The sequence below is a fragment of the Crinia signifera genome, chromosome 5, assembly GCF_055691185.1.
Source record: "Crinia signifera chromosome 5, ASM5569118v1, whole genome shotgun sequence".
Classification (NCBI taxonomy): domain Eukaryota; kingdom Metazoa; phylum Chordata; class Amphibia; order Anura; family Myobatrachidae; genus Crinia; species Crinia signifera.
The window spans coordinates 20,490,899-20,518,727 of NC_139221.1; the positions used below are offsets into that span (position 1 = coordinate 20,490,899).

At 46.5% G+C, this 27,829-nt stretch overlaps 1 protein-coding gene across 7 annotated transcripts in view; it reads right to left on the bottom strand.

Annotated features, from left to right (window-relative positions):
- ENPP2 (ectonucleotide pyrophosphatase/phosphodiesterase 2) overlaps nucleotides 1-27,829 on the bottom strand; it is a 97,760-nt gene that overhangs the window by 63,121 nt on the left and 6,810 nt on the right. For 2 of the 7 annotated variants that reach the window (XM_083186735.1, XM_083186733.1), the window contains exons 1-2: nucleotides 12,132-12,318; nucleotides 11,938-12,043 (exon numbers count right to left, since the gene is read on the bottom strand). In XM_083186735.1, the coding sequence (XP_083042861.1) occupies nucleotides 11,938-12,043; nucleotides 12,132-12,164 (139 nt within the window). In that variant the 5' untranslated portion in view covers nucleotides 12,165-12,318. Of the gene's footprint in view, nucleotides 1-11,937; nucleotides 12,044-12,131; nucleotides 12,319-27,829 lie in introns of those variants that run through there. The other 5 variants (XM_083186738.1, XM_083186737.1, XM_083186736.1 and 2 more) reach the window with 4 other exon arrangements.

The following is a 27,829-nucleotide window of genomic DNA, read 5'->3' on the forward strand; positions in this document are numbered from 1 at the left end:
GTCTCCTTAAAATAAGGGCCACCCGGAAGTGTGGGCGAGTCTTCCAGACAGATGCCACTCACCCGCACCTTCCTAGCATCTGCCCACAATGTCCTCATGCAGTACCCTTTCGGGATAAGACTGCGCAATCTAATGCCGGGCACTTGCTCAGATTCTGCCCGGTTGCTCCTGACCCCTAACGTGCGATTCCCCCGCTCCCGGGCACACCGGATGCAAGGCAGCCGTTTTGGGGGCCGCGGGAGTTTTTATTTCATTATTAGGAAGGCATATCCCAGGTTTAAAAAGAAAATGCCCTGGGATTGGCCCCACTAGTCACGCCCCTGTTTTGAGTCATGTTTCCCACTGCCATACACCCCATGTCCCCACTGTTCCCAACCAGAAAGTCAGTAATAGGCCATGCACACTGGGCGATTACAGCCCCATTTCTAGGCGATCTGTATAGAACTGAAACTCATAAATTACTAGTTCAAAGCCCGTCAAGATGACGGCTTCTGCAATATATTTTCACTTTGAGCTGTGACAGTTTTTAGCCAAAAAACCCTCCACCCAACCCCCAATCTGCTTCTACCTCCAATCTCCCTTTCTACATATCCACCAAGTTTGACAGACCAGTGTCCCTGCAAAAATTGCATTCACTTTCTGTTATGACATATTTTAGCACACAGTAAAATCAGAGGAGATAGATAGATAGATAGATAGATAGATAGATAGATAGATAGATAGGAGCGGCATGCCGCTATAAGATTATACATACGACAGTACAGTGTCGGCTTGGTGTAGTCAACATTTCAGTGCTCTTTAATGTTGGCGCTATAATCATGTACTGTTGTATGTATAATCTTATAGCGGAGTGCAGCACCATCCTCCAATCTGTACCTTGCTTATAAACTTTCTATTGTTAGATGTGTGCTGTGTGACATCATTGCATAATTATCTTATCACGAATTAACTATCATAACTAGAAATAACACACGGACAACTGAAATGCCTTTTAAAATTGGTCAACCAGAATTTATTTAAATATTTAAACTAAATATGGTGGAAATAAGAAGGAACATCCAGACCCACAGTGACACTAGGACTTAACGCCGACACTCATGTCAACGACATGGTATTCTTTAATTTATTGTCAACGCCAACAAATGCCGGGTCTCCAACTCTCTCCCCAATACACCGTAATAGAGCCGGCCAGACAGCCAAACCCCAATGACCCCCCGAGTAGGAAAGTCACTGCATACAATGTATTGGGCAAAGAGCGCACCCTAAAAACAGCAGCGCAATAGCCACTGTTACTGCTGTTCTTTCCCGCCAAACAATGGCCCAGCAGGAGCCGGTGCCGCCACCATACCCTAAACTACGCTCAACCAATCAACTCAACTACACTCAGAGCCTTAAACTAAGCTATCTAGCGTCCTAAATATGCTTTCTAAAAACAGCGAAACCCCTTCATCTGTCAAATGGACACCATGGTATGTCTGAATAATTGCTTTCACTTTCTGTTATGACATTTTAGCACACAGTAAAATCAGAGGATAGATAGATAGATAGATAGATAGATAGATAGATAATCATGCAATGGGAACTACCCTCTAAGTATTGTGCTCATCCTGGACATCGTACATAGTCTCCTACTTCCTGGAATTCCCTCACGTCATTCGTGCCCTGTCTTGCTGGCCCCAAGGAATCCCAGCACCAGAGCGAACGGCCTGTGACAACTTGGTTGAGCCAAGAGACGTGTTCTCCAAAACAGCTCTGTGGGTTTGCCGATTCCCCCAGGAAGTCCTGTGGCAGAAACTGCCCGGTTTTATCTCACAGTGGGCCAGATGTCCTACGCTTGAAAAGTGATAAAATGGAGAGTGATAAACCACCAGCCAATCAGCTCCTACCTACCATGTCACAAACTGTGTTTAAAAAAATGTCATGCAGGAGCTGATTGGCTGGTGGTTAATCACTCTCCATTTTATCTCTTTTGAAGCTTAGTGCATCCGGCCCAATAAGCTGAACGATTATGTTTAGGAGGAGACGATCTTTGCCGAAAGCTGTAAACAAACAGTTCACATTCTGCATCTACAGGCCAGGATGTTATCAAAAACATCAAACCCACCCCCAAAAAATAAAGAAGAAACTCATTCTATTTGCTTGGAAGCCAGATAACCAATACAAACATCCTAGAGGCACAGAACGTGACAACACTGAGGTATTCAGATGCAGTTGGAGTCCGCAGTATTAGATCTTCCACCGCAACATTAGGCGTCTTGCAGCAACCACGGTGCCAGCCGCTTGTCGCAAGGACAAGGAAATCTCAGTGCAACCACAGAGATCCCCGGCCTCTCACCTACCCCCAAGTGGCGGAGACACGCCTACGTTTTCACAAAGACCATCGCAGCCCCTGAACAGCATTAGACTATTCCACACTGCCAGGAGGGGGGCCGGGTCAGATATCATGGGACCATGCATTGGATCAGATGTCAACAGCCTCCGATTTGGCCACTTTTCTCCAACTGTTTGGCTCGGATTCGGTTTAAAATCTATCATTGATAATAGCTTCAAACGGTGAAAATTCTGATTTAGAACCCAGATTCCAAAACCACAGGAAGAACCAAAGCAGGACTGCGTTTGGAGAAGATCGCCTCTACGGATCCAGCCCAGATTTTGGTTTAAATCCACAAATTTCAGGTGTATTCAGATTTCTGCAGAAACAAACATTTTGGGGTAAATTTACCAAGATGGGATGTTGCCGATAATCTTTTAATCACCAGATAAATAAGTAGAATCTGGTTGCTACGGGCAACATCCCATCTTCAATAGAACTCTCATCTTAGTAAGGTTTTCCCCTCCATCTATTATTGAGCTATAATTCAGCGAGAGACAGCCATGGAGGGGCAATCAGGATATATGTAGGTAGGTGTCGATGAGACGTCAGGGAAATATGCAGAGAGGGCTGGTAGAAACGCTGGGTCACTTGATCGTACTTGCCATCTGAGCAACCTACATCAGCCACCTCCCTCTCATACACGCATACCCAACCCTGCCCCAGCTACCATAATGGAGAGAGAGAGATAAACTACCAGCCAATCAAACTGTCATTCAAATGGAAAATGGCCATTAGGAGAATCTAGCTAGTTCCACTTTATCGCTTTTTGTAGCTTAGTACATCTGGGCCTGCACAAATATACCACAACACACACGCAGCCACCCACCTCTCAATGACTCATTCAGCTCTGCGAGCCCACATCCTAGATGACCTCTACTTGTACGATGCATTGCGGTTAGCGGCTCCACAGAATGTCAAGTGCGTGGGCGCTATGGAGAGCGAGAAGGCTGTTACATCAATACAGGTCACTGACCTCTTACCTACCACCTGTAGCACTCTGACCCTGGAAAGGAAGATTACCATCCTAGGCCAGGATTATATTAGCGACTTACTATATATCGGAAATGAAGTGACAATAGATAAAATTAGCGGCGATACTATCCCGGCCACTGACCTCACAGATTCCCAGTGCAATAACGGTAAATACAAGATAAATTGCGGGATTTATCACATCCATAATGCAATGCTTAGTACATTGCACCCTAGAACTTTGATAATCATTTCCCTATAGAAAAATGCGAATATATACTTCGGTCAGGGAAACTGCTAACATGCCGTCCTTTCACAGCCTTATGGCCACAAATAGGCGATACCCAAAACATTTATCTACTAATCATTGATGACAATGGGCTGGCAGTGGTAGTAAGAATGTTATGACACAGCCCAATGAATGGTTTAGTGGTACGCATGCACAGTCACTGACCGAACAATGGTTTGACTTTATTACACACATCAACGGATTAGACTTCAACAGGAAGTGTAACCAGCAGCTGCAGCATTAGCATAAACATGGCTGCCATATCCAACCACCGCTAAAGGGCCCGTAATGCGGTATAGTGATAATGTTTAAAGTTTGTCCTAATTCTGGATTTACAGGACCATTTTAGCGGTCCTTAGCCGGTTGTCATGTTAGTGTTAACCAGGCGTGTCCAACGTTGGCCCTCCAGATGTTGTGAAACTACACATCCCAGCATGCTTTGCAATAGTTTTAGCATTCTCTAATAGCAAAACTGTGGCAATGCATGCTGGGATGTGTAGTTTCACAACATCTGGAGGGTCAACGTTGGACATGCCTGGTGTAAACAGTCCAGACTGTAGTAGGACGTATAAAGTCGTTTCAGTCTGCCACTTTAAGGCCCCCCCCCATACACGACTGCGAGGTATCACATGCAACTCTCGACAACTACCCCACTGGGGAGCGTCAAGATTGCATAAATGCACCGAATGCATTTCATTGGCATACGATGCATCGTACGCGACGCCATTGGCTGACACAGGATCCAACAAATCCTTGTGGCAGTCATGGTGATTTCCGTAGCCGATGCGCACAGGACCGCAAAACAGGATTTAGCAGTCCGATGGGTTGAAATCCTTTGAAAAACGGCCATATCGAACAAGTGTATGGGCACCTTCAGACTGAGATGTTGAAGTGGACATTATGCACTGCTTAGCATCAGGTGATTTCACCATCCCATCTAGGGGGAGATTTGTTTAAAGCTTGGAGAGAGAGAGATAAAGTACTAATCAATCAGCTTCTAACTATTATTTCACATGCTGCATATTTAAAATGACAGTTAGGAGCTGATTGGTTGGTACTCTTTCCGAGCTTTGACAATCCTTCCCCCTTGTGCAATACGGGATCCGGTCGATAGTAATTTGGGTCAACAGTCAATAGTTGAAAAGGGTCAACAGGCTGTTGATCGACCTAACCAAATGGTCGACATTCGTGAATTTTTACTACACAATCCAAGTGGGCATAGAGGTGCCCATGTCGGCAGATCAACAGACACGGAAAAAGGAAAAAAAAATAAACATGTCAACCTTTTCCTGTCAGTCATTTTCATGTCGACCTAAAGCCTGTCCACCTTTATCATGTGTCGACGTATTGATCAATAGTGGTCTAGCTAATGTTCCACACGCGTGCGATAAAGTATGTTCCACCTAAACTGTAATTTGGGTGCACACATGTTACCGGCAACTTTGACGGACGTACATTTTGAACTTGGCAAAGGCCACTCACATTTCTATAAATCCATTACCGCCGGCCAAGAACGCACTACATAATGTCATCTATTTTACCTCACAGTTATCATGCTGACAAACACCACTCACGCCGAATGAATCCTGAGGGTATATCCCAGCGTCTCACACAGACGTAGGTCACTTTAATACATTAAGACTCAAAACAGTTACCATAAGTCAGCATTTGATATTTCTGGCACTGAAAGCGACCGCCTCAGCTCCCTCGGGGGGGCATCATTGTCAGTAATGTTTATGACTGGAATAGTCTACCTCAAACCTACAAGGTATGGAAGGTTTGCTTAACCTCCGCCTATCAAAACAAGCTCTACGTCTGCTCCAGACAATTATCTAATTTATAAAGGACAAGAAACATTCTGAGCAAATAACCAACGCGGCCATTGAAACTCCACAAAAACAAGTTTTATAACGGTCTCTGAGCCCTCGCCTCTCTGCAACGTTTGCAGCTTTCCGTCTAACGCCACAGAAGTTACAGGCAATTATAATAATGTGTAATAACCTGGGGTAATGGGAGGACTATGCATTTACAGACTGCAGTTAACACTACCAAATAAATCAAGACGAAATATGAAGTAATTAATTACAACCCAAGCCTCATATATAAATCAAAGCGCTTTTGCAGTAAATACTTTAAAAACCGGCTGCATTATTTAAGTGGGCGTTGTATTTATTAGGGTATTACCTCAGCAGATCATGGTTAGACATTATAACATACTTTATCATATTTTTTTCCCCCTGGAGACGGATCTCAGATTCCCCATCCAGCAGACTATATGTACGTCATTCATGGAATAGCATATTATAGTTGAAATGGACATTTTGCTAAACCTGAATGGTCAGAGAATTGTGGGCACACATGCTAAAAGGTTTCCCAGATGGTATGAAGGGGAGGGGGAGTGACCGCCGCAGATAGATATCAAAGGTATTTATTTTCAGTTTCTTATATAGAGCAGCAGATTCCATTGCGCTTTACAATAGGAGACAACAGTGATTATACAAACTGGGTAGATACAAACTGACATAGAGGTAGGAGGGCCCTGCTCGCAAGCTTACAATCTACAGGGATAGTAGGAGGGATACATAAGGATAGAATTCCATAACATGGCAGTCCCACCAGGTCACAAGACAGTCCTGATGGGATGCAATTAGATATGAATGCTACTGGAGGTTGTGGGGGGGTCCGGAATATAATAAGCTGCCTGAAGAGTTTTCAGGGAACGCTTGAAAGTTTGGAGGCTAGAGGAGAGTCTTAGTGTGCGTGGAAGGGCCTTCTATAAGGTGGGTGCTGCCTGACAGAAGTCCTGCAAGTGTAATGGGAGCGAGTAATGAGTGTGGATGAGAGACGCAGATCTTGTGCAGAGCGGAGAGGTCAGGTGGGGATATATTCTGAGATAAGCGAAGAGATATAAGTCGCTGTAGTCCGAGTGATGGCTTTGTATGTAAGTAGAAGTATTTTATATTGAATGCGGTAATATACAGTCAACCAATAGAGGGACTGACAGAGCGGATCAGCAGACGATGAACATCTAGCCAGGAAGATCAGCCTCGCAGCTGCATCCACGGAGCAGGAACAGACATAGGTGCAAATTTACTAAAGCTTTGAAAACTGAAAATGATCACCATGGAGGGTGAGCAGGATGGGAGCTTGTGAGCAGGGCCCTCCTACCGCTTGTTACTGTCTGTAACTATCACCGTTTCTGTATATACTGCTGCACCTTGGTATGACGCCCACACGAACCCTTGGCTTCATATTCGAGTGTGTAAACCTGGGTCTGAGACTAGCAGTGCCTCCTCAGACTGTACGGCACTGCGGACGGTGGCTCCATTATGGTATATACACAGTAATAGCAAAAGTAAATAAGGTTATAATAAAACACAGCCAGCAACCCTAACGTCAGCTACAGTCCCACTCAGCGCCTCTGTGCTGCGGCAGAACGGTCTTCACAGGGGGGTTAATAATAAAGGTACACGTTGTTCTGCATTGGCCGCTGCCAGCTTTCTAAGATCAGTCCATAGAAAAGCTGTCAGTGCAACAAGTCCCAGGCTCATCCACATGAAGGGTGTGTGTGTTCTGTGCGCGTTTATAGGAGCGTGTGAGCGCCACTTTGGGGGAAGGGATGGGGAAGGGGGGTGTCAACGTTTTCAAAGTTGTAAAATAAAATCTAAATAGGCCTCAATGCCCAGCCAGCGCCAATGTATGAAGCAGGGAAAGAGAAGGAAGGCTGTCAGATAATAAATACAGGCAAAAATGAGGACATGCGTCCCTATTCTTCACACAGGGGTCACAGTTAATTTTAGAAGCTAATATAGTAAAAGGGGGGGGGGGGGGGGGGACTTTCATTGTCTAACCAAGTTTTCTGTTATAATCGATACATTTTTATTTATTAGTATTGATAATTCCAATTAGCAGTGCCCCATCCCTTTTTTGACATCGGGCCAGATTCTCTAAGCTTCAAAAGTGATAAAATGGAGAGTGATAAACAGCCAGCCAATCAGCTCCTGCCTGCCATGTCACAGACTGTGTTTGAAAAATGTCAGGCAGGAGCTGATTGGCTGGCTGGTTATCACTCTCCATTTTATCACTTTTGAAGCTTAGAGAATGAGGCCACATTCTGGGAACGTGAGCGGCTGTGCATAGTACAATGATGGGTTAAGGTGACCAATCAAAAACAACGGGGATAATTCAGCTCTGACTGCAAGGCAGCACATTTGCTTAGTGGCTGATTATCGATACACTGCTCATGCATACGTCCCGTAGGACGCATGTGTGCGGTGATGAAATCCTGATAGTTTTTCTATTTGCACGCTGTTGGCAAGGCGATTGACAGGAAGTAGGCACCTGGGGGTGGCAACTGGACATTTAGTGGGAGTGCAAAGGAAAAAGTAGACGTGCCACGATGGGAGTGGTCGGGAAAACGCAGATGTGCGGCGATGGAATCCTGATAATTTTTCTATTTGCACGCCATTGGCAAGGCGATTGACAGGAAGTAGTCGGGAAAATGCAGGTGTGCCTGAGCGTTTTTAAGGAAGGGTTTCAGTAATAGGCCGGATACTGCTTTATAGATCGTACACCAAGTACATCTCTGGCTACTCCGAGTCTGCGATGACTTGTGCCTATGGTAAAAATCATCAGGTCTGAATTACCCCCAATGTGGACAACGACTAAATCCCACAAAGGTGCTTTATGTAATATTTTCTTTAAACAGTAACTGGATCACGCAAAGAGTGGCTGCGGGTAGCACGGCGGGTACTGTACATAGCAAGTCACATGATGGCAGGAGGGGGGAGATTTTATAGTACACAGAGCAGATGGAGCTCAGGTGGGTGTTCCAAAGACTATCTGCTCACTGCATCATGCGACTGTTGTTGCCATGGTACTCCATTTCACTTTCAGAATTATAGAACATTATTTGGAGCCTGAAGACACACACCAAAGAAAAATCATAAATAAGGTTGTAATTAGAGCCACAACATTGACCTATGGGCCCGATTCAGACCTAATCGATGGGCTGCGAGCCCAGCGATCAGGTAAAACACTGCAAGCGAATTCCCACCCACGTGCACGGCAGCAAAAATTTTAACAACCATACACATAAGGGGACAGCTTTACAGCTGGATTATACCCCCCTATGTTCCTTACCCCTATACTCTCATGGGAAACAGCTTTGCAGTTTGATGACAACTGTTTTATTCCCACACAGATCCTGTATTAAATGTAAGAAGATCTACATGTAAAACATGTTGTGAGCGGAATCAAGTGTTTTCCCGCCGGTCGCTCAATCAGCAGAATACATCCAGGGCTGGTCGCTTTCATCCTCCAACCGGCAGAAAGCAGAAGGTAAGCCGGTAGCAGTGTGCGGTTGCACAGCACAGCCAATGAGGCTGCTGTAATGAACACAACCTGGCTTTATACACAGCACGGCCTGGACAGGACAGCGAGCTGCAGAGGCTCCAGCCAATTAACAGCGGCAGAGTACAGAGCCAGTTGTGTCATTTCATCATCATCACCATTGTATTAGGAAAACTCAGCGGCAATTTCACTTATGCTGTGTACACACGGGGGAGATATATTGCTAGCAATATATTGCTTGCAATATATTGCTCAGTGTACTTGCAATATTTCTCAGCAATATATTGCTCAGTGTCCAGTTTTTCAGAGGGACCAGCAATTTTCCCTGAAAATTGCTAGCAATTTTGACTAGATTTTTTTTACCCTCTATTTAAATTCATTTATGATTGACATGGGTTGTGGGAAGTCCTTCTGGAAGGGAATAAAAGTGTATATGGTGTATATACAGATGTAGCAGGGGTCACCTTTGTAGGGACAGGATAATCTAGTGCCCCGCTCCTGCCAGGGGTGTGGGGGCACAAGACGGCCGTGCGGCCCCTGCCACCCCGACACCAATGCCCCCTTCATTTATATTGAGCCCACATACTATTGGTGTGGGGCAGCATGGTAATGCTCATGCTGCCCACCGATGGTGCAAATCACCATCGATGGGCAGCATAAACATAATCATGCTGCCCGACACCAATGGCCTCTACTACAGCCTATGCACTTACTGGATAGTGCGGCTGTGCAGGACTAGTGTGCTGCCACAATGGGGGGAGCTGCTGCTGTGTGCGCGGGCAGAGAAACGGAGCAAGAAGCAGGGGCTGGCTCCGTGACAAGGTGGGTGGGCGGTGACAAGGCGAGTGGGCGGGTCCCGGCCGGCGCTGGAGGCTAGGTGTCGCTGCTCGCTGGTGCACAGTGCTTTGTGCTGAGCGACCATTTTGCCAGCGATTTCATGCATAATTGCAGCCGTGTGTACGCAGCATAAGAAACAGGCTGTGACTAAATCCACACAAAATTATATTTCTGTAGCAATTACATGTCACGCATGCCCAGCCTCCAGGCATAAATAATACTAAGATTATTTATATAGCTTTCTCCAATAGGACTCAAGGTGCTTAACAGATAGAATGAATGTAATACAGTACAGGAACAATGAAGTACAGAAAAGCATTTCATAAACAATGCAAAGGGAATTACGGAAATGCTTGAGTAAACAGGAAAGTCTGGAGTCTGTTTTTGAAAGCGTTTTTGAAGGAGTCTGGAACTGTGTGTGGAAACGAGTTCCCTAAAGTCGGAGCTCCATGGCTAAAGTGCATTAGGTCGAATCCTGAAGGTCAACGGGGCCATAGGTCGACATGACTAAGGTTGACGGGGTCAGAAGATCGACATAAGTGTTAGGTCTACAATGGGAAGGTTGCGAGTGAAAAGGTCAACATGATTTTTTTGTGCCGACAGACGGTACAGTACTGTATGTCGTGCCCTTCCATCCACTACGGCGTGGTATGAGAATAAAATAGTGTTTCGGGCGCAGTGAGGCATCTTACCCAAAGCATGGCGATGGCAGTGAGCGGCACGTGTAGACTGTGTCCATTTTGACATCCGGGACAAAAAAAAAGTTGACATTTTAACTGTCAACCTAATGCTTGTGTCAACCTTAGACATGTTGACCTTCAGTGGTCGATCTTAATTGGGTCGTTCCAATGACCTATCCCCGTATGAATGTATCAGTGCCGCAGTCCTATTTCAGGTACAGATGCATTCACAATCACCTATTGCTTTCAGCCATATGGCGCCAGGCACTTGGAGAACGTCCGATACACCACCGCGCAGGGGCCATTCTTAGTTTTTCCTACATTTTGCATAATATTATTATTCATAAAAAGGTAGAGTTAGATATTCTGCACGATGAGGATAGTTCATATCAGTTTCTGGACAGACCACGTGGGCAGCGCACCCTTAGCTGATCCCCAGGTAATGTAGGGACCACAGAAGTCCTTGTTCCCATTAGACATGCTTACATAATATTTGCAGCTTAAGGAACTGCAACACTTTCCCTTTGAATTCTCACTTCCTGAACATCTGCAGCCTGTTGCAGCAGTGTTATTAAAGGGACCTCAGCCCCCCCGCCCCCTCCTCCCTCTGACAGGCACAGCATGACCGTTACCTGCAAACACAGAACAGTTTACGAATAATTCAACACAATGAATTATATTGCCAAGGGCACTGGACGATATACAGCATATTCCAGACGTCCATGTGGCATTATGTGTTCCCTCTTAGTGACACCATCCCCCTTCCCCCCCCCAAGATCGGTCACCTAATATAAGGCTCCACTCATACGGTCAGGAAGTTCTATACACAGTTATAAACAAGCGTCCGGACCCAAACGCTCATGCAATAAGATACAGATTATCTCATGCATTTACCTCAATGCTAAAAACTCGCCTACAGATAAAGCTGGAAACACACTGTAAGATTATCTTCCCAATCTGGCTGGTCGGAACAAGAATCTGGGAATGTCCGGGAAGAAATGACAACCAACTCTTTACTCTCAAAAGCTGGAAACGGCGAAGAAATGACCAGATTCTCGTTCCAACCAATCACATTGGAAAGATAATCTTATAGTGTGTATGCAGCATCCACTAGTGACAATCTGCACTACATCAAACTAAAACCCAATCAGCTTCTTGCTATACATACAATTACAATATAAAAGTGCATTATTATTATTAGAAGAAACATAGGAGGTCTATGTATTAAAAAAGTATAAACCAGCCTGCCCCTAACTGTCATTCTGTAAAACGACTTGACAGTTGGGAGCCGATTGGCTGGTACTTTATCTTCGCGATCCTTAACTCCCTCCAAGGCTTAGTAGATAGACACAGTACATACGCAGAGTTTACACTAACTTCCCTGCAGATGGGTGACCGGCTTCCCATAGCATAGACAGCAAAAGCAACGCGCTTACCTGAGGCGACACCTTCATCCCATTCCGAATCCGACCGTTTCAAGCGATTTGCAGTAAATCCAAAGCAAACTTGTACTCCAAAGATGAACGCCACAGAAGATATTACCTGCGGATATAGCGGAACATTAATACTATAGAAGAGCTCATAGTCTGATATAGATATATATATATGGGGACAACACATTCTGCTCTACCTGATATAACCGTACAGCGCTGCACAGAGACATAGTGCAGTCACCGCTGTGAGTGCTGCTTTTCCTCAGTCTGCTGGGACTGCTCTGTGAGGCTGGACTATCAGCTACAAGTGATCCCACCTGGTTGGGCTGACAAGCTCATTTCATTTGTCAATAGCCTGGTTTCCTCATGTTCCCCCTCAGAAATCACAGCCCTGTCTGTGGGAGGATGCAGTTCCAGCACTCCCCCCCACCCCCCACACTCCTCCAGCACACACACACACACACACACACACACACACACACACACACACACTCCTCACACTCAGCCAATGGTGGCTCCCTGCTAACATGCTCCAGCACAGACTGTCAATGTGCTCTGTGAGGGCAAGCCTGGAAGCAGCACCCACATCTGCAGCGGGTCTCCCAGCAGCCCACACATCTGCCCAACGTACAGTACGCTGGAGAGGAGGAGAGGTACAAATATATATATATATATATATACTGTCATCAGCATGTGGGTATAGATGTATTTGAAATGTATGAAATTTTTAGCTCTTTGGGCCAGATGCACTAAGCTTGAAAAGTGATAAAATGGAGAGAGATAAACCACCAGCCAATCTGCTCCTAACTGCCATGTCACAGACTGTGTTTGGAAAATGACAGGTAGGAGCTGATTGGTTGGTGGTTTATCACTCTCCATTTTATCACTTTTCAGGGCTTAGTACATCTCGCCCAAGGTGAGTACACACAGACTGATATATATCAGCCATTCCATCAAAGGACTGATATAATCGATGGAATATCGGCCAGAGTGTACAGGCAGTATACAGTATCTTCGGATGGCAGATATAATGAGTCGGCTGTACAACACGGCCGATGCCCGATATATCTAAAGATATATATAGTGCTGTGTGTACAGGCGATCCGCCAACTGTCCATACAGCCGCTGGTGATTGACAGCTCAATGGGCGGGAGCATGCAAATGCCCCCGCCCAGTAGTGATGTCAGACCCAACGGATTGGGCAGCGTTTATGTAAAATACGCTGCCCAATCTGTTTATATATCTATATCTGTCATCGGATTGGGTGGCGTGTCTGCCATACACACTACGCAATATGTCTGTGAACGACGCAGTTCACAGACATATCGCTGCTACACAATGCCCGATGTTCCATCAATATATCGGCTGTTCAATCGTTCTACCTCTTACTCTGGGCATGGATCATTAGTTCTCCAGCAGTTATGTCGACATGCATTGGGTCGACACCATTATGTCGACATGCAGAAAGGTCGACGTGGGTCTAGATCGATGTGATATTAGGTCGACATAAGCATTAGGTCGACATGGGTAACTTGGGCAAGGTCGACAGTCAAAAGGTAGACATGGGGTTTTTCACTGTTTTTTTTTTTTGCCCGAATGTTGACACAGTCTACAACATGGACACTGAAACGTAGCACTATTTTGTTCTCCAGCTGTTTTTGAACTACACATCCCAGCATGTCAAGGTTAGCCATCAAGGCCCTAGTGGATGGTAGCGCATGAAATATCGCCCGTCGGCACATGTCAGCTCAAAAAACAGTGAAAAACCTCATGTCAACCTTTTGACTATCGACCTCGCCCATGTTGACTAATGCTTGACATGTCGACCTACCCTATGTTGACCTTTCTGCATGTCGACGTAATGACCGTATCACCTTCCTCTCTCCCCAGTGACTGCTGTCACATACATCCCCCGTACGGGACGCCCCCCAGACGGGGATAGATAGGGAATTGCTCCACAATCCGCACCGTGGGTAAGATTGCTGCCAAAATCCAATCCGGATGATCTGGTTTTATCTTAGAAAGTGGTAATGTATTAACCCCCACACACACATACATGTGACTGGCACTAAGTGTTATCACAGCGTGAAAGGAAGACAGGTTGCAGGGTAGTGCATAATGTACTGGGTAGGAGGCATGCTGGGAGTGTACACAGCACTGTGTACCGACACACTGACTGTAATTGGGATTAATTCACTGATTGTTATTTGGTTTCGTGGACTCACATTATGGAGAAAACAAAAGCTGTCGGTGCCCAGGTGGTTAAATGCAGAGTGCGCCTAATTCAGACTTGATTGCCGGGCACATTTTTTATGCAAATGGCCAAACCCATGCTGCACTGCTAGTGGGGCAGATGTAACATGTGCAGAGAGAGAGGTGTGTTTAAACTGAAATCTAAAATAAAGCAGCCAATATTTATCCTGCACAGAAACATATAACATATAATAAAAAACAACTCCCCCAAATGTAACTCTCACTGCACCTGTTACATCTACCCTGCCTGCAATGCAGCATGGTTTTGCCCATTTGCCAACAAAATGTGCCCTGCAGTCAGGTCTGAATAAGGCCCTGTCTGCTATACTTGTAAAGCATATCTCCTACCTCTACCTTTATTTATTTACTTATTAACAGTGTCTAATGCTGCTTTCCCACTGCAGACCCGTTTTAGTTTACAGGTAATCTTAAATGGTATTTAGCATTCCCACTGCAGCAGATTACAGTTTCAAATGCCATTTAAGTACCATTCCCATTGCAGGTAAAACGTTTTAGCTCTTCAAAACGTTTAGTGCCTGTGACAATGGGTCAGGCCTGTCTTTCCTTGTTGATATATATATATATATATATATATATAATATATATATATATATATATAGATCTATATATATAGATCTATATATATATATATATATATATATAGATCTATATATAGATCTATATATATATATATATATATATATAGATCTATAGATCTATGTCTATATATATATATATATATATATATATATAGATATATATATATATCTATATAGATATAGATAGATATATATCTATCAACAAGGAAAGACAGGCAGCTTGGAGGGGGTAGAGGGGGGAAGCTGTCCCCGGGTGCTGTGGGGGTAGAGGGGGGAAGCTGTCCCCATGTGCTGCGGGAGGAGGGGGGTCCCTGCTGCTGCTGAGGGGAGAGGGGGTACCTGTCAGCCTGACACGGCGCTGCCGCTGCTGTATCTCTCCCCCGGCGGCCGGTCCTTGCGGCGTATGTACAGTCAGTGTCGGCGGTCCCTCTGGCGCAGGGGAAATAAGTACTATTTCCCCTGCGCCAGAGGGACCGCCGACACTGACTGTACATCCGCCGCAAGGACCGGCCGCCGGGGGGGAGATACAGCAGCGGCAGCGGCCGCCGGGGGGGAGATACAGCAGCGGCAGCGCCGTGTCAGGCTGACAGGTACCCCCTCTCCCCTCAGCAGCAGCAGGGACCCCCCTCCTCCCGCAGCACATGGGCACATCTTGCCGAGCGCTGCACGCTGTGGACCCGCTGCGGGTGCCTGCACCCGCAGCGGGACCATGTACACCGCCATTTACACGGGACCCGTGTAAAAGGGGTATAACAGGACGGGGGCGAGGGGGCGGGGGGCAGCGGGGCGTACCGCCGGGCTGAAAGTGGTTAATCTTTCAGCCCGGCAGCGTACACACACGGAGATGATTGCTGAAAAAAATCAGCAATCATCTCTACCGTTTAAAGATGCATTCCCATTGCATCTTAAACGGTAGATTACCGTGCAAAACCCTGCTCTGAAAACGGGTTGAAATACCGTTTAACTTTAAACGGTATTTCAACTCTGGCGCTTTCCCACTGCAGCCTTAAACGGTATTTTGCCCTCAAAAATCGGCAAAATACCGTTTTAAGGCTGCAGTGGGAAAGGGGCATTATACAGCGCAGCAGGTTCCATTGTGCTTTACACATAGAAATAGGCAGGGCTATTTTTCAGCAGGCTCCAGCAGGAACTGAGGCCCTTATTCTAGTTCACTCTTTCTGACAAAATATTTCTTAGATGGACAAAACCATGTGCACTGCAGGTGGGGCAGATGTTACTTGTGCAGAGAGAGTTAGATTTGGGTGGGGTTTTACTTCAAAGTGAGATCTAACTAAACAGCCCCGTTCTAGCCACATAACTCCCGTTCTCTACGCCCTTCACTGGCTGCCTATAAGATGGGGAATCATTTTCAAGATCAACTTACTGAGTTTCAAAGCCCGACATGACCAAGGCCCAAGGTTCCTGAAGCAGCTTCTGATTCCATACTGTCCCACCCGATTACTGCGGTCTGTACATGAAGGACTGTTAGCAGTACCTAGGATCTCCCTTAAATCATCTGGGGGTTGAGCTTTTAGCCATTCAGCTCCGACTTTATGGAACCCACTTCCCCGCACAGTGCGAGAGACCCCCACTCTAGAATGCTTCAAAAACAGACTCAAGACTTTCCTGTTTACTCAAGCGTTTCCTTCAGTCCCTTAAGTGTTGTTTATGAAAAGCTTTTCTGTACTTCATTGTTCCTGTACTGTATTACATTCATTCTATCTGTCAAGCGCCTTGAGTCCTATTGGAGAAAGAGCGCTATATAACTAAAATTATTATTATTATCTATATTGCAGTGTAAAAATAAAGCAGCCAGTATTTACCCTGCACAGAAACAAAATGACTCACCCAAATCTAATTCTCTCTGCACATTTTAAATCTGCCCCCCCTGCATTGCACATGGTTTTGTCCATCTAAGAAAGATTTTGTCAGAAAGAGTGAACTAGAATAAGGGCCTCAGTTCCTGCTGGAGCCTGCTGAAAAATAGCCCTGGAAATAGGGATACAACAAACTGCGTAGTTACAGACAGTCAAATGGTACGAGGGCCCTGCTCGCAAGCTTACAATATATAGACCTTTGTAGCCTGCCCAACATGGCTGCCTCACCTGGTATGCTCATGAATGGGATGAGAAATACATGGAGCTGATGGTTATGTTAGAAGAACTAATCCCTGAGTGATAGGACGATGCCGCTACCCATTTGTGTCATCTCTTCTAGGCATGACTTAGTTCACCCAGGGTAATCCTATTACATAGTTACCTCCCCTCCTGCATTCTGCAGGAGACTCCCTGACATAGCAGCAATCTCCCTCTCTCCCTCATTAGTCTAGCAATCTCCCTCATGTCACCTAGCCCACATTACACTGTTACACCATAGTTACCTCCCCTCCTGCATTCTGCAGGAGACTCCCTGACATAGCAGCAATCTCCCTCTCTCCCTCAATAGTCTAGCAATCTCCCTCATGTCACCTAGCCCACATTACACTGTTACACCATAGTTACCTCCCCTCCTGCATTCTGCAGGAGACTCCCTGACATAGCAGCAATCTCCCTCTCTCCCTCATTAGTCTAGCAATCTCCCTCATGTCACCTAGCCCACATTACACTGTTACACCATAGTTACCTCCCCTCCTGCATTCTGCAGGAGACTCCCTGACATAGCAGCAATCTCCCTCATTAGTCTAGCAATCTCCCTCATGTCACCTAGCCCACATTACACTGTTACATCATAGTTACCTCCCCTCCTGCATTCTGCAGGAGACTCCCTGACATACCAGCAATCTCCCTCTCTCCTTCATTAGTCTAGCAATCTCCCTCATGTCACCTAGCCCACATTACACGGTTACATCATAGTTACCTCACCTCCTGCATTCTGCAGGAGACTCCCTGACATAACAGCAATCTCCCTCTCTCCCTCATTAGTCTAGCAATCTCCCTCATGTCACCTAGCCCACATTACACTGTTACACCATAGTTACCTCCCCTCCTGCATTCTGCAGGAGACTCCCTGACATAACAGCAATTTCCCTCTCTCCCTCATTAGTCTAGCAATCTCCCTCATGTCACCTAGCCCACATTACACTGTTACATCATAGTTACCACCCCTCCTGCATTCTGCCGGAGACTCCATGACATAGCAGCAATCTCCCTCTCTCCTTCATTAGTCTAGCAATCTCCCTCATGTCACCTAGCCCACATTACACGGTTACATCATAGTTACCTCACCTCCTGCATTCTGCAGGAGACTCCCTGACATAACAGCAATCTCCCTCTCTCCCTCATTAGTCTAGCAATCTCCCTCATGTCACCTAGCCCACATTACACTGTTACACCATAGTTACCTCCCCTCCTGCATTCTGCAGGAGACTCCCTGACATAGCAGCAATCTCCCTCTCTCCCTCATTAGTCTAGCAATCTCCCTCATGTCACCTAGCCCACATTACACTGTTACACTATAGTTACCTCCCCTCCTGCATTCTGCAGGAGACTCCCTGACATAGCAGCAATCTCCCTCATTAGTCTAGCAATCTCCCTCATGTCACCTAGCCCACATTACACTGTTACATCATAGTTACCTCCCCTCCTGCATTCTGCATGAGACTCCCTGACATAGCAGCAATCTCCCTCTCTCTCTCATTAGTCTAGCAATCTCCCTCATGTCACCTAGCCCACATTACAATGTTACATCATAGTTACTTCCCCTCCTGCATTCTGCAGTAGACTCCCTGTCATAGCAGCAATCTCCCTCTCTCCCACATTAGTCTAGCAATCTCCCTCATGTCACCTAGCCCACATTACACTGTTACATGATAGTTACCTCCCCTCCTGCATTCTGCAGGAGACTCCCTGACATAGCAGCCATCTCCCTCTCTCCCTCATTAGTCTAGCAATCTCCCTCATGTCACCTAGTCCACATTACACTGTTACATCATAGTTACCTCCCCTCCTGCATTCTTTTTAGAAAAAAAGGAATGAGAGATAGATACATTTACAGTGAATGATCGGCACCATTTCCCAGTATTGGTGATAAAACACAATGACCCCTATGTCTTGTGGCCATTTATATGGAACCATGTGTAAAACACAATAGATGAACAATCCCTGACACGTATCAGTATCTCTTACTAACTGCTTTGGGGCTACATCTACATCCGTACATCTACGGATGCAACAAAAGTCAGTTTTATTACCAAAGGCAGGGATAAATCATCCAATGATTTCACCTAGGAGGGGGGGTGTTCATTCGGCAGGGCAATCAAGCCCACCGTTAGATGTGTACCCAGCCGATATGTCGGCTTGACATATCAGATCTTACATTAGAATAACGGACCGAAAGATGAATGTTCCGTCCTTCATTAGCATACATCAGGTTGTATATATATGGTATCGCAATACAGGACGTACACATTGAGTGATATGCCTGATATGTCGTTCCGATTCCCCCTTAAAGACATATCGGGTCAACACCATCTAGCTTTGGGCATGTGTAGTGCCCGATTTGATCTGTTGTACTGTAAGCCAGCAGGGATCTTATTGTACAACTAATGGCGCACAACAAGCACGTGACTAGTGCGCAGACCGGCCGTGAGTCACACACACACACAACAGTGTTATGGAATTCCGATGATATACAGGGATAATAAGAGTGCAGGAGGTGACTGGGGGATCTCCTTGCTCTGGGGCTCTGGAGTGGTATGTTGTGGACAAGCACAGACAGCAGAGCTAAGTGTCAGCTCCTCGGGGCATTACAGGGAACATTATGAGGGTTGCTCAGTCCTTATCTCCCGTATTGTTTCCTTTGTAGCATGGGTGGCCAGTGACACAAGATGATGTTAGCAGCAGCAACAACAAATAATACGGTTACTAAGGGAAAACTGGCCTTAGGAATATAGTGATTAGTGATCTATAACGTTTGGGTGATGGGATGGACATTTACTGGTTACAGACAGGAAGGTGCGATGCAAATGTTTCCCAACTTCTTAAAAGTTCCTCTTTGTTCCTTGAATTCAAAGCCTAAACAGTCGCTGTGTGTCTATGGATGTGTCACTGCGCTTGTCTACGGTTCCATCATAGCCACTAATAAAGGTACAATATTTGTATATATTCCTATGGAATGCAATATTTTAACATATAATAATGATGTCATAACAAATCTTCAGTTAATGAGATAGAGTAAAGACTATAATAGTCATCTGATGTCCCAGAGTAAGGCAGAAGCCACTTCTGACAGCGCCACTCCTGTGTTCCACTTCCAATATCTAGGGGTAGCATGATTGAACCAAGTATGGCGGCATAACTCCCAGAAACATTGGAAGCAGCATCCACCGGGCTCCAGCTGTCAAAGGGGCTGCAACTAGGAAAGATCTCTCTCTTCACTTATTTCATATGGATTTACTACAGTCACTGCTGACAGCCCCCTTGAGCCACAGCTTGGTGCTGGATACACATTAGACAGGCCTTTGAATCGATGTGGATGATAACATGTTCGGAATGACGAATCATGTAAATCGATTCCGATACACGTTCCCACTGGTCGTTTGTTGTTTCTACTGATCTTTTTAACATGCATAAAGTTTAGTACGTTTTATTGACTGCAGTATACTCCTGGATGTGGCCAATATCTATTGCAAGGTTGCACAGTGTGTATGCACTGGGAGTTCAAGGGAAACTTTTGATGACATTGCATCATTTGCAAGTTGTCTTTGCAAGTCATTTTCTAAATGTCACATTTTTTATTGGCAGCAGGTCAGAGCCAGGAGAGCAGGTCCCGTGCAGACGGCAGCAGGTAACGATAGCCCCCCCCCGGCGCCCTCACTTACCAAGCGCCTCCCCGCCACCGCGGGGGCTGTAAAGCTATAGTTATGCCACTGAATTACTCCACCAGCTCGCTGCCTAGGGGTCATCCTCCACTCTAACTGTCCTTTATTCCTCACATTCAATCTGTCTCTAAATCGTGTTACATGCATCTAAAAAACATATCTAAAATTTGTCCGTATCTCACACAAGACACTGCAAAAACTCTAATCCATGCACTCATCATCTCATGAATTGATTATTGCAATAGTCTCCTTACCGGTCTTCTTAAGAACAGACTCTCACCACTGCAATCCATTCTGAATGCAGTTGGAGGTTCATCGTCTGCTGATCCGCTTTGTCAGTCCCTCCATTGGTTGCCTGTATGTTACCGCATTCAATACTTCTACTTACATATAAAGCCATTACTCTGACTACACCGACTTATATCTCTTCGCTTATCTCACAATATATCCCCCACCCGACCTCTCCGCTCTGCACAAAGGCCCTTATTCTGGTTGGTGCGGTCGAGCCGCATATGCGGCTCCGACCGCACCAGACGAATCCCCGCCTACAAGACGGATCGGCACGGCCGTCCGTACACGGACGGCTGCCGATCCGCATGAAAATGGTGGAGGCGTACGCCTCCACCATGGTGGGAGCTGCCCCCTGCATTCGATGGTCGTCGACCATCGAAGGCAGGTCCGCACGCCGCGGCAGCTCCCGCAAGCTGAGACCACACGGACAATCGTCCGTGTGGTAGCTTGTATGGGGGCTGAAAGCTGACATCCGGCGACGTCAGCTTTCCGCCCCCATGAGTTGCGTCATGGCCTCATTACCATGCGTACGCCCCGCGTTTGCATGGGAACGCCCATGAAACGCGGGGCGTATACATAGGGAAATGAGGGCATGAAGCCCCTCACGCCCCTATACGCCCCCTTTGCGGCGTACAAACGTTATGTGCGGCGAATTCGCCTGCACATGCGCAGATTGACCTCTGCGCATGTGCAGACGGAAAACATCGGCGGTACGGCCGCACGCGGGCCGTACCGCACGAACCAGAATAAGGGCCAATATCTGCGTCTCTCATCCACACTCATTACTCGCTCCCACTTACACTTGCAGGACTTTTGTCGGGCAGCACCCGCCCTATGGAATGCCCTTCCACGCACACTAAGACTCTACTCTAGCCTCCAAAATTGAATGCGTTCCCTGAAAACTCACCTCTTCAGGCAGCCTATCATATACCGGAACCCCCACACAACCTCCAGTAGCATTCATATCTAACTGCATCCCATCAGGACTGTCTTGTTATCTGGGGGGACTGCCATGCTATGGAATTCTATCCTTATGTATCTCTCCTATTATCCCTATAGATTGTAAGCTTGCGAGCAGGGCCCTCCTACCTCCATGTCGGTTTGTATCTACCCAGTTTGTTTAATCACTGTTGTTTTCAATTGTAAAGCGTAACGGAATCTGCTGTGCTATATAAGACACTGTAACGGAATCTGCTGCGCTATATAAGACGCTGTAACGGAATCTGCTGCGCTATATAAGACACTGTAACGGAATCTGCTGCGCTATATAAGACGCTGTAACGGAATCTGCTGCGCTATATAAGACACTGTAACGGAATCTGCTGCGCTATATAAGACGCTGTAACGGAATCTGCTGCGCTATATAAGACACTGTAACGGAATCTGCTGCGCTATATAAGACGCTGTAACGGAATCTGCTGCGCTATATAAGACACTGTAACGGGATCTGCTGCGCTATATAAGACACTGTAACGGGATCTGCTGCGCTATATAAGACACTGTAACGGGATCTGCTGCGCTATATAAGACGCTGTAACAGAATCTGCTGCGCTATATAAGACACTGTAACGGAATCTGCTGCGCTATATAAGACACTGTAACGGAATCTGCTGCGCTATATAAGACACTGTAACGGAATCTGCTGCGCTATATAAGATACTGTAAATAAATAATAAATAATTACAAAAGGCACTATTAATTATCATGGTGTCATTGAAACAATGTGTTATTTTTTTTCCTAGGGGAGTAATAATTGAATCTAGATGTCTATTTTTTTTTTTCTGTATATGTCAATATGTGTATTTTTTTTCTCCATGGGAGCCAATGTGTATGTTTTTTTTCCCTGTGGGAGACATTTTGTGTTTTTCTTCTTGTGGAGGCTATTGTCCTGTCATGTACAATGAGTCTGTGTATATATCTATGGGAGGGATGCTGTGACATGAGCTTGCTCTGGGTGCTATGGCCTCTGACCATAGTCCATCCTTGCAATGGGCTTCTGCTTCCAGCCCTCACCCACTATACACTACTGACCATTTCCTGGTACTGTCAGAGATAGGAGCCATTGGGGTGAGTGGGGTGTGCACCGTTCCAGCTCCCATTGCACACGTCCGAGGTGGGACAGGCCTCAGCATAGTGTTAAATAAATCTATTCTGGGGTGGTGATAATTACTGCTTGGACCCTTTGAAATGGGGTTCTCCATGCTTTTCCCAGCAGTGCTATTGCAGGTGAGTAACACGTGAAACCGTTTAATAATATAAAACTTTACCATCTATTACTAACCTATTATTCAGCTCATTGTCTCCTTGTTAAGTCCTGATTGAGGGTCTCAGAGGGCCCCACAAGGCACAGTAATCCTGTTATCACCACACAGCAGTTAATGCCATTCATGGGAATCTATCACGGTTAATGGCTAGCAATGTCATGATTGACACTTATATGAGATTTCCGTGGGTCGGGAGTAGGCTCGCCTCTGGTTAAGACGGTGGTCTTAGGGCTCAGTCAGTGGGGTATCTATAATGGGTTACAGAAACTGATGCTCCCCCCACTGGCATCTCCTGATCATACCACCAGCTTCACCGAGCGAATACCAGGGCCCACTTGTGAATCAGGGGGTTCCCTAGGAAGAGAAGGCAGTGACGGGGCCAGTGTGACCAGCTTGTGCTTATTCATGTTGAAAACTGCCATCTTTTTGGCAAGACGGAAGTTTCGACAGTGATTTAATATACCCCATAGGCTGATCACTGAGTAAAAAAAATAATAATAATTGAAAAAAATAATAATAATACACATTTCCCCGGGGTCGAATGATCGCTGCTCCTGTGTGGGCTGCCAGTCATTGAGGTTCATCGTTGCTCCTGTAATCCCCAGTGCAGTAAAGTGATGCTGCAAAGTGGCAGTTAATTTTTCAGCACCGAAGGTCACAGCAGCAGCAGCCCCGGTGACCGGCAGCCCTCCAGGGCCACCGATCAGCAATCGCCAGGGTTTAGTAAGTGATGGGGGACACGGCACATGAGGGGGATCGTCGGATTGTGGAGAGGGTGGCGTGGTAGCGGCAACAATGGTGGCAGCACATGCTTGGTTTGTTAAACGAAGGACAATTCTGCCATGTTTCTGTGCCGCTGCTCTGTCGCTTAGTAACCAGACAGCAAGCTACAGATTTTTGGCCAATATTGATGAAAACAATATTGAGCTGTAATGTGATCACACCATAAAGGTAAATATGCGGGGCACTCCTGGAAATCCTGGGATTAGGCATTTTTCAATCCAGAATTCCGGGATTGAAAAAATGCCCCAGGATTGGCATCCCTAATTGGCAACCCTTGTACAGGGCCGAAACTAGGGTTTCCGGCGCCCGGGGCAAGGCAGTCATTTGACGGGGGGCGGGGGGGGAACCAAATGACTGCCTTGCCCCTGGTGCCGGAGGCTGGGCGACCCCCCGCTGACAACATACCTGTGTGCAGCCAGCAGGGGTCCGGGGACAGGCAGCGGGGGTCCGGGGACAGGCAGCGGGGTTCCGGGGACTGGTGTAGCCGCTGTAGCGGCAGCTTTAACTCTGTCTCCTAGCGCTATTTGCTTGGCGGCGGGTGATGACTTTGAAAAGACTTGCCGGACGCTGATTGGCTGAATTCAGCCAATCAGCGCCCGGCAAGTCTTTTCAAAGTTATCAGCGCTTCCCGCCACCAGGAGATGGAGTAAAAGCTGCTGCTACAGTGGCTACACCAGGCCCCCGGAACCCCGCTGCCTGTCCCCGGAACCCTACTGCCTGTCCCTGGACCCCCGCTGCCTGTCCCCGGATCCCCCCTGCCTGTCCCTGGACTTGAGCTGCCCGGACCTCACAGCGCCCCCCCCCCCATGCAGCGCCCGGGGCGCCTGACCCCCCAACCCCCCCCCCCAGTTACGGCCCTGCCTTGAATTCATACCCCTTTAATGCATGCCAGTGTCCTGTTTGCTTTTGCTGCTGCATTTGAGCAGTGTGCACTATTACCCAATTTATCATCTATGATGACCCCCAAGTCCTTCTCTACAGCAGAATTCCATATGATAACTCCATTTTGCCTATAATTAGCTTGTTCATTTTTGTTCCCATAATGAATAACGTTACATTTTTCCAGTTACAAATGTACTCTCCTAGTCCTAAAATACCTACAGTAGTTTTATTAATAACATTTTATGAGGCACCGTGTCAAAAGCTTTAGCGAGATCAAGAAAAAACCAAGTTACAGGGACCAGCGCACATCTTTAGCAAATATATAATACTGTTTTATATACACAGATTATTATTGCAAAACGCTTGTATCTCACCCACTGTGTCTTCTGCATTGGAGAAAAAACGGATCATTAAGTGGGGAGTTGAAAGCGAAGTGACAGTGTGACATCAGCCTAATTGGACCACTGGTTATATTTACTTCTGCCTGTGCATCCTAATTACTTGTGTTTTCTTTTCTTTTAACAGATATGATGTGAAATGTTATTCAACCCTGGGGGCAAGTGTCGTGCCGGACCTAGGGGGAGATTCTCTAAACGAAAAATGCGGTAAAAATCCCGTTATCGGGATTTTTACCGCATTTTGGGATGTTCTAAGCATCTCCCGCTGGGTTACTGCGGTGGGGGGCATCGCCAGAAAAATCTGGCGATGCTCCATAGAAGCCTATTGCTTCTAACGCGACCCACCGCCGCACCGCCCCCCCGAATCTCACTGATTCCGCCGTCTTAGTCAGTGGGTTTCCACTCATGAACCTCTAATTTTAGGCACAGGAAAAAAAGCTATTTAATTGAATAGTTTTTCCCCACACTGCAGGATTTTAGGTGGCAATTGAATAAGTTACCAAAAAAATCTCATAAGACCACGGGTTACACTGCAGGCAGCCAACAATGTCAAACGCAGGAAATGGGCGGTTCCGTCAATTAATAACGCAATTGCAAAAATATAATCCTGCAATTTATTCACATTTACAATAAATGTTTTTTGTTTTTTTCCCCACCCTTCTGGGACATTGGATTTAAAGACTCATGTGCCGGTTAAGAGCATCCGTATTATACAGTATTTCTCCATCTTAATTATACCTCTGGGCCCAAAAATAGCACAACTTGCTCTGACAGGAACACTGAACAGCTAGGGGAACGGACACATTATCGCTGCCCGCACAGATCTGTGCATGTACTCTGCGTCCTCTTTTCCAACCAGACTGTAAAGTGAACAATGATGAATATCTACATTTTTCCATAATATTACTCCAGGTTTGCGGCTTTGGTTTGTGCTATGAGGCTGATGAGAGATAAAGTGGAAACAGGAAAATGCACTAACCAATTAGCTCCTGTCATTTTTCAAACACAGCCGTACCATGTCAGAAGCAAATATTTTTTTTTATTCTTAGAGATAAATACAATCTATATTCCCTACCACATGTACATGCACACACTGACATGCAAGGGTTACATTTTTTGGAAGTCAATTAACCTACCAGTATATTTTTGGATTGTGGGAGGAAACCGGAGTACCTGGAGGAAACCCATGCAAGCACGGGGAGAATATACAAACTCCATGCAGTTAGGGCCATGGTGGGAATCGAACCTATGACCTCAGCGCTGTGAGGCAATAATGCTAAGATATATATAGATCAGATATACGGGAAGCGGTCATCTATTAGAATGAACTTAGGTCTACAGTCATTAGGTCGACCTCACTAGGTCGACTGGCAGGAAGGTCGACCTGACTTAAGGTCGACATGGGCCAAGGTCGACATGACTTAAGGTCGAATTTGCATAAATGTCGACTTGAGGAAGGTCGACTGGTCATAAGGTCGACATGGGGTTTTTCACTGTTTTTTGAGCCGACATGTGCCGACAGGCGGTATTTCATGCCCTACCATCCACTAGGGCGTGGAGGAGGTTATTAAAGCTGTGGCGAGCGAAGCGAGACACCGTGCCTGAAGCATTGCGAGCGAAGCGAGCGATGCGAGGGTCCGATTCTCATTGCCAACTGTGTCCATGTCGACTGTGTCGACATTCGGATAAAAAAAACAGTGAAAAACCCATGTCGACCTTATGACCAGTCGACCTTCCTCATGTCGACCTTTATGCAAATTCGACCTTAAGTCATGTCGACCTTGGCCCATGTCGACCTTCCTGCCAGTCGACCTAGTGGGGTCGACCTAATGACTGTAGACCTAAGTTCATTCTGATAGATGTACCGATTCCGTCTGCATTTCCATAGAACTCATACACAAATAAGGAAAGGATTATTAATATATAGATTTGCTAACTACTGTAGATAGTCCTCAAGGCAAGTGAAAGTACAGGGAAGACCATTGGGGTGTGTAACCATCGATGGCTATTTATTTCATAGTATGTAACCATTGATGGACCCATGCTATTTCTCCATTGATGGTGACCATCGATGGTAGGCACATAATGGTTATCCCTGGCTAGCAATTACTAACACTGTTCCACATTAGGATTCAGTATTGAATCCCGGCGGTCGGGATCCCGGCGTTCAGAATCCCGACGCCGGAATCCCGACAGCCGAAATGCCGACAAGGGGGGGACGTGGATCGCCCCCCCTTGCGGGCTCGCTGCGCTCGCCACGGAGGGGGCCCGGTGCCTCGCTACGCTCGGCACGCTATTTTATTCTCCCTCCAGGGGTGTCGTGGACACCCCAGGAGGGAGAAAGTGTCGGCATTTCGGCGGTCGGGATTCCGGCGTCGGGATTCTGAACGCCGGGATCCCGACCGCCGGGATCTTAACTGCATCCCCCACATTATTATGGATCTGTTTCTATGTGATGCATTTGGCACTCGCAGGCCCGGGGACAGGGGGGGTCAAGGGGGACATCTGACCCAGGCCCCAAGGGGCCACATGATCACGGGGCACAAAAAAAATGCACTTCGTTTTTTTATTATGCTGTCTGCTCCGCCGCTGGCTCGGAGCAAACAA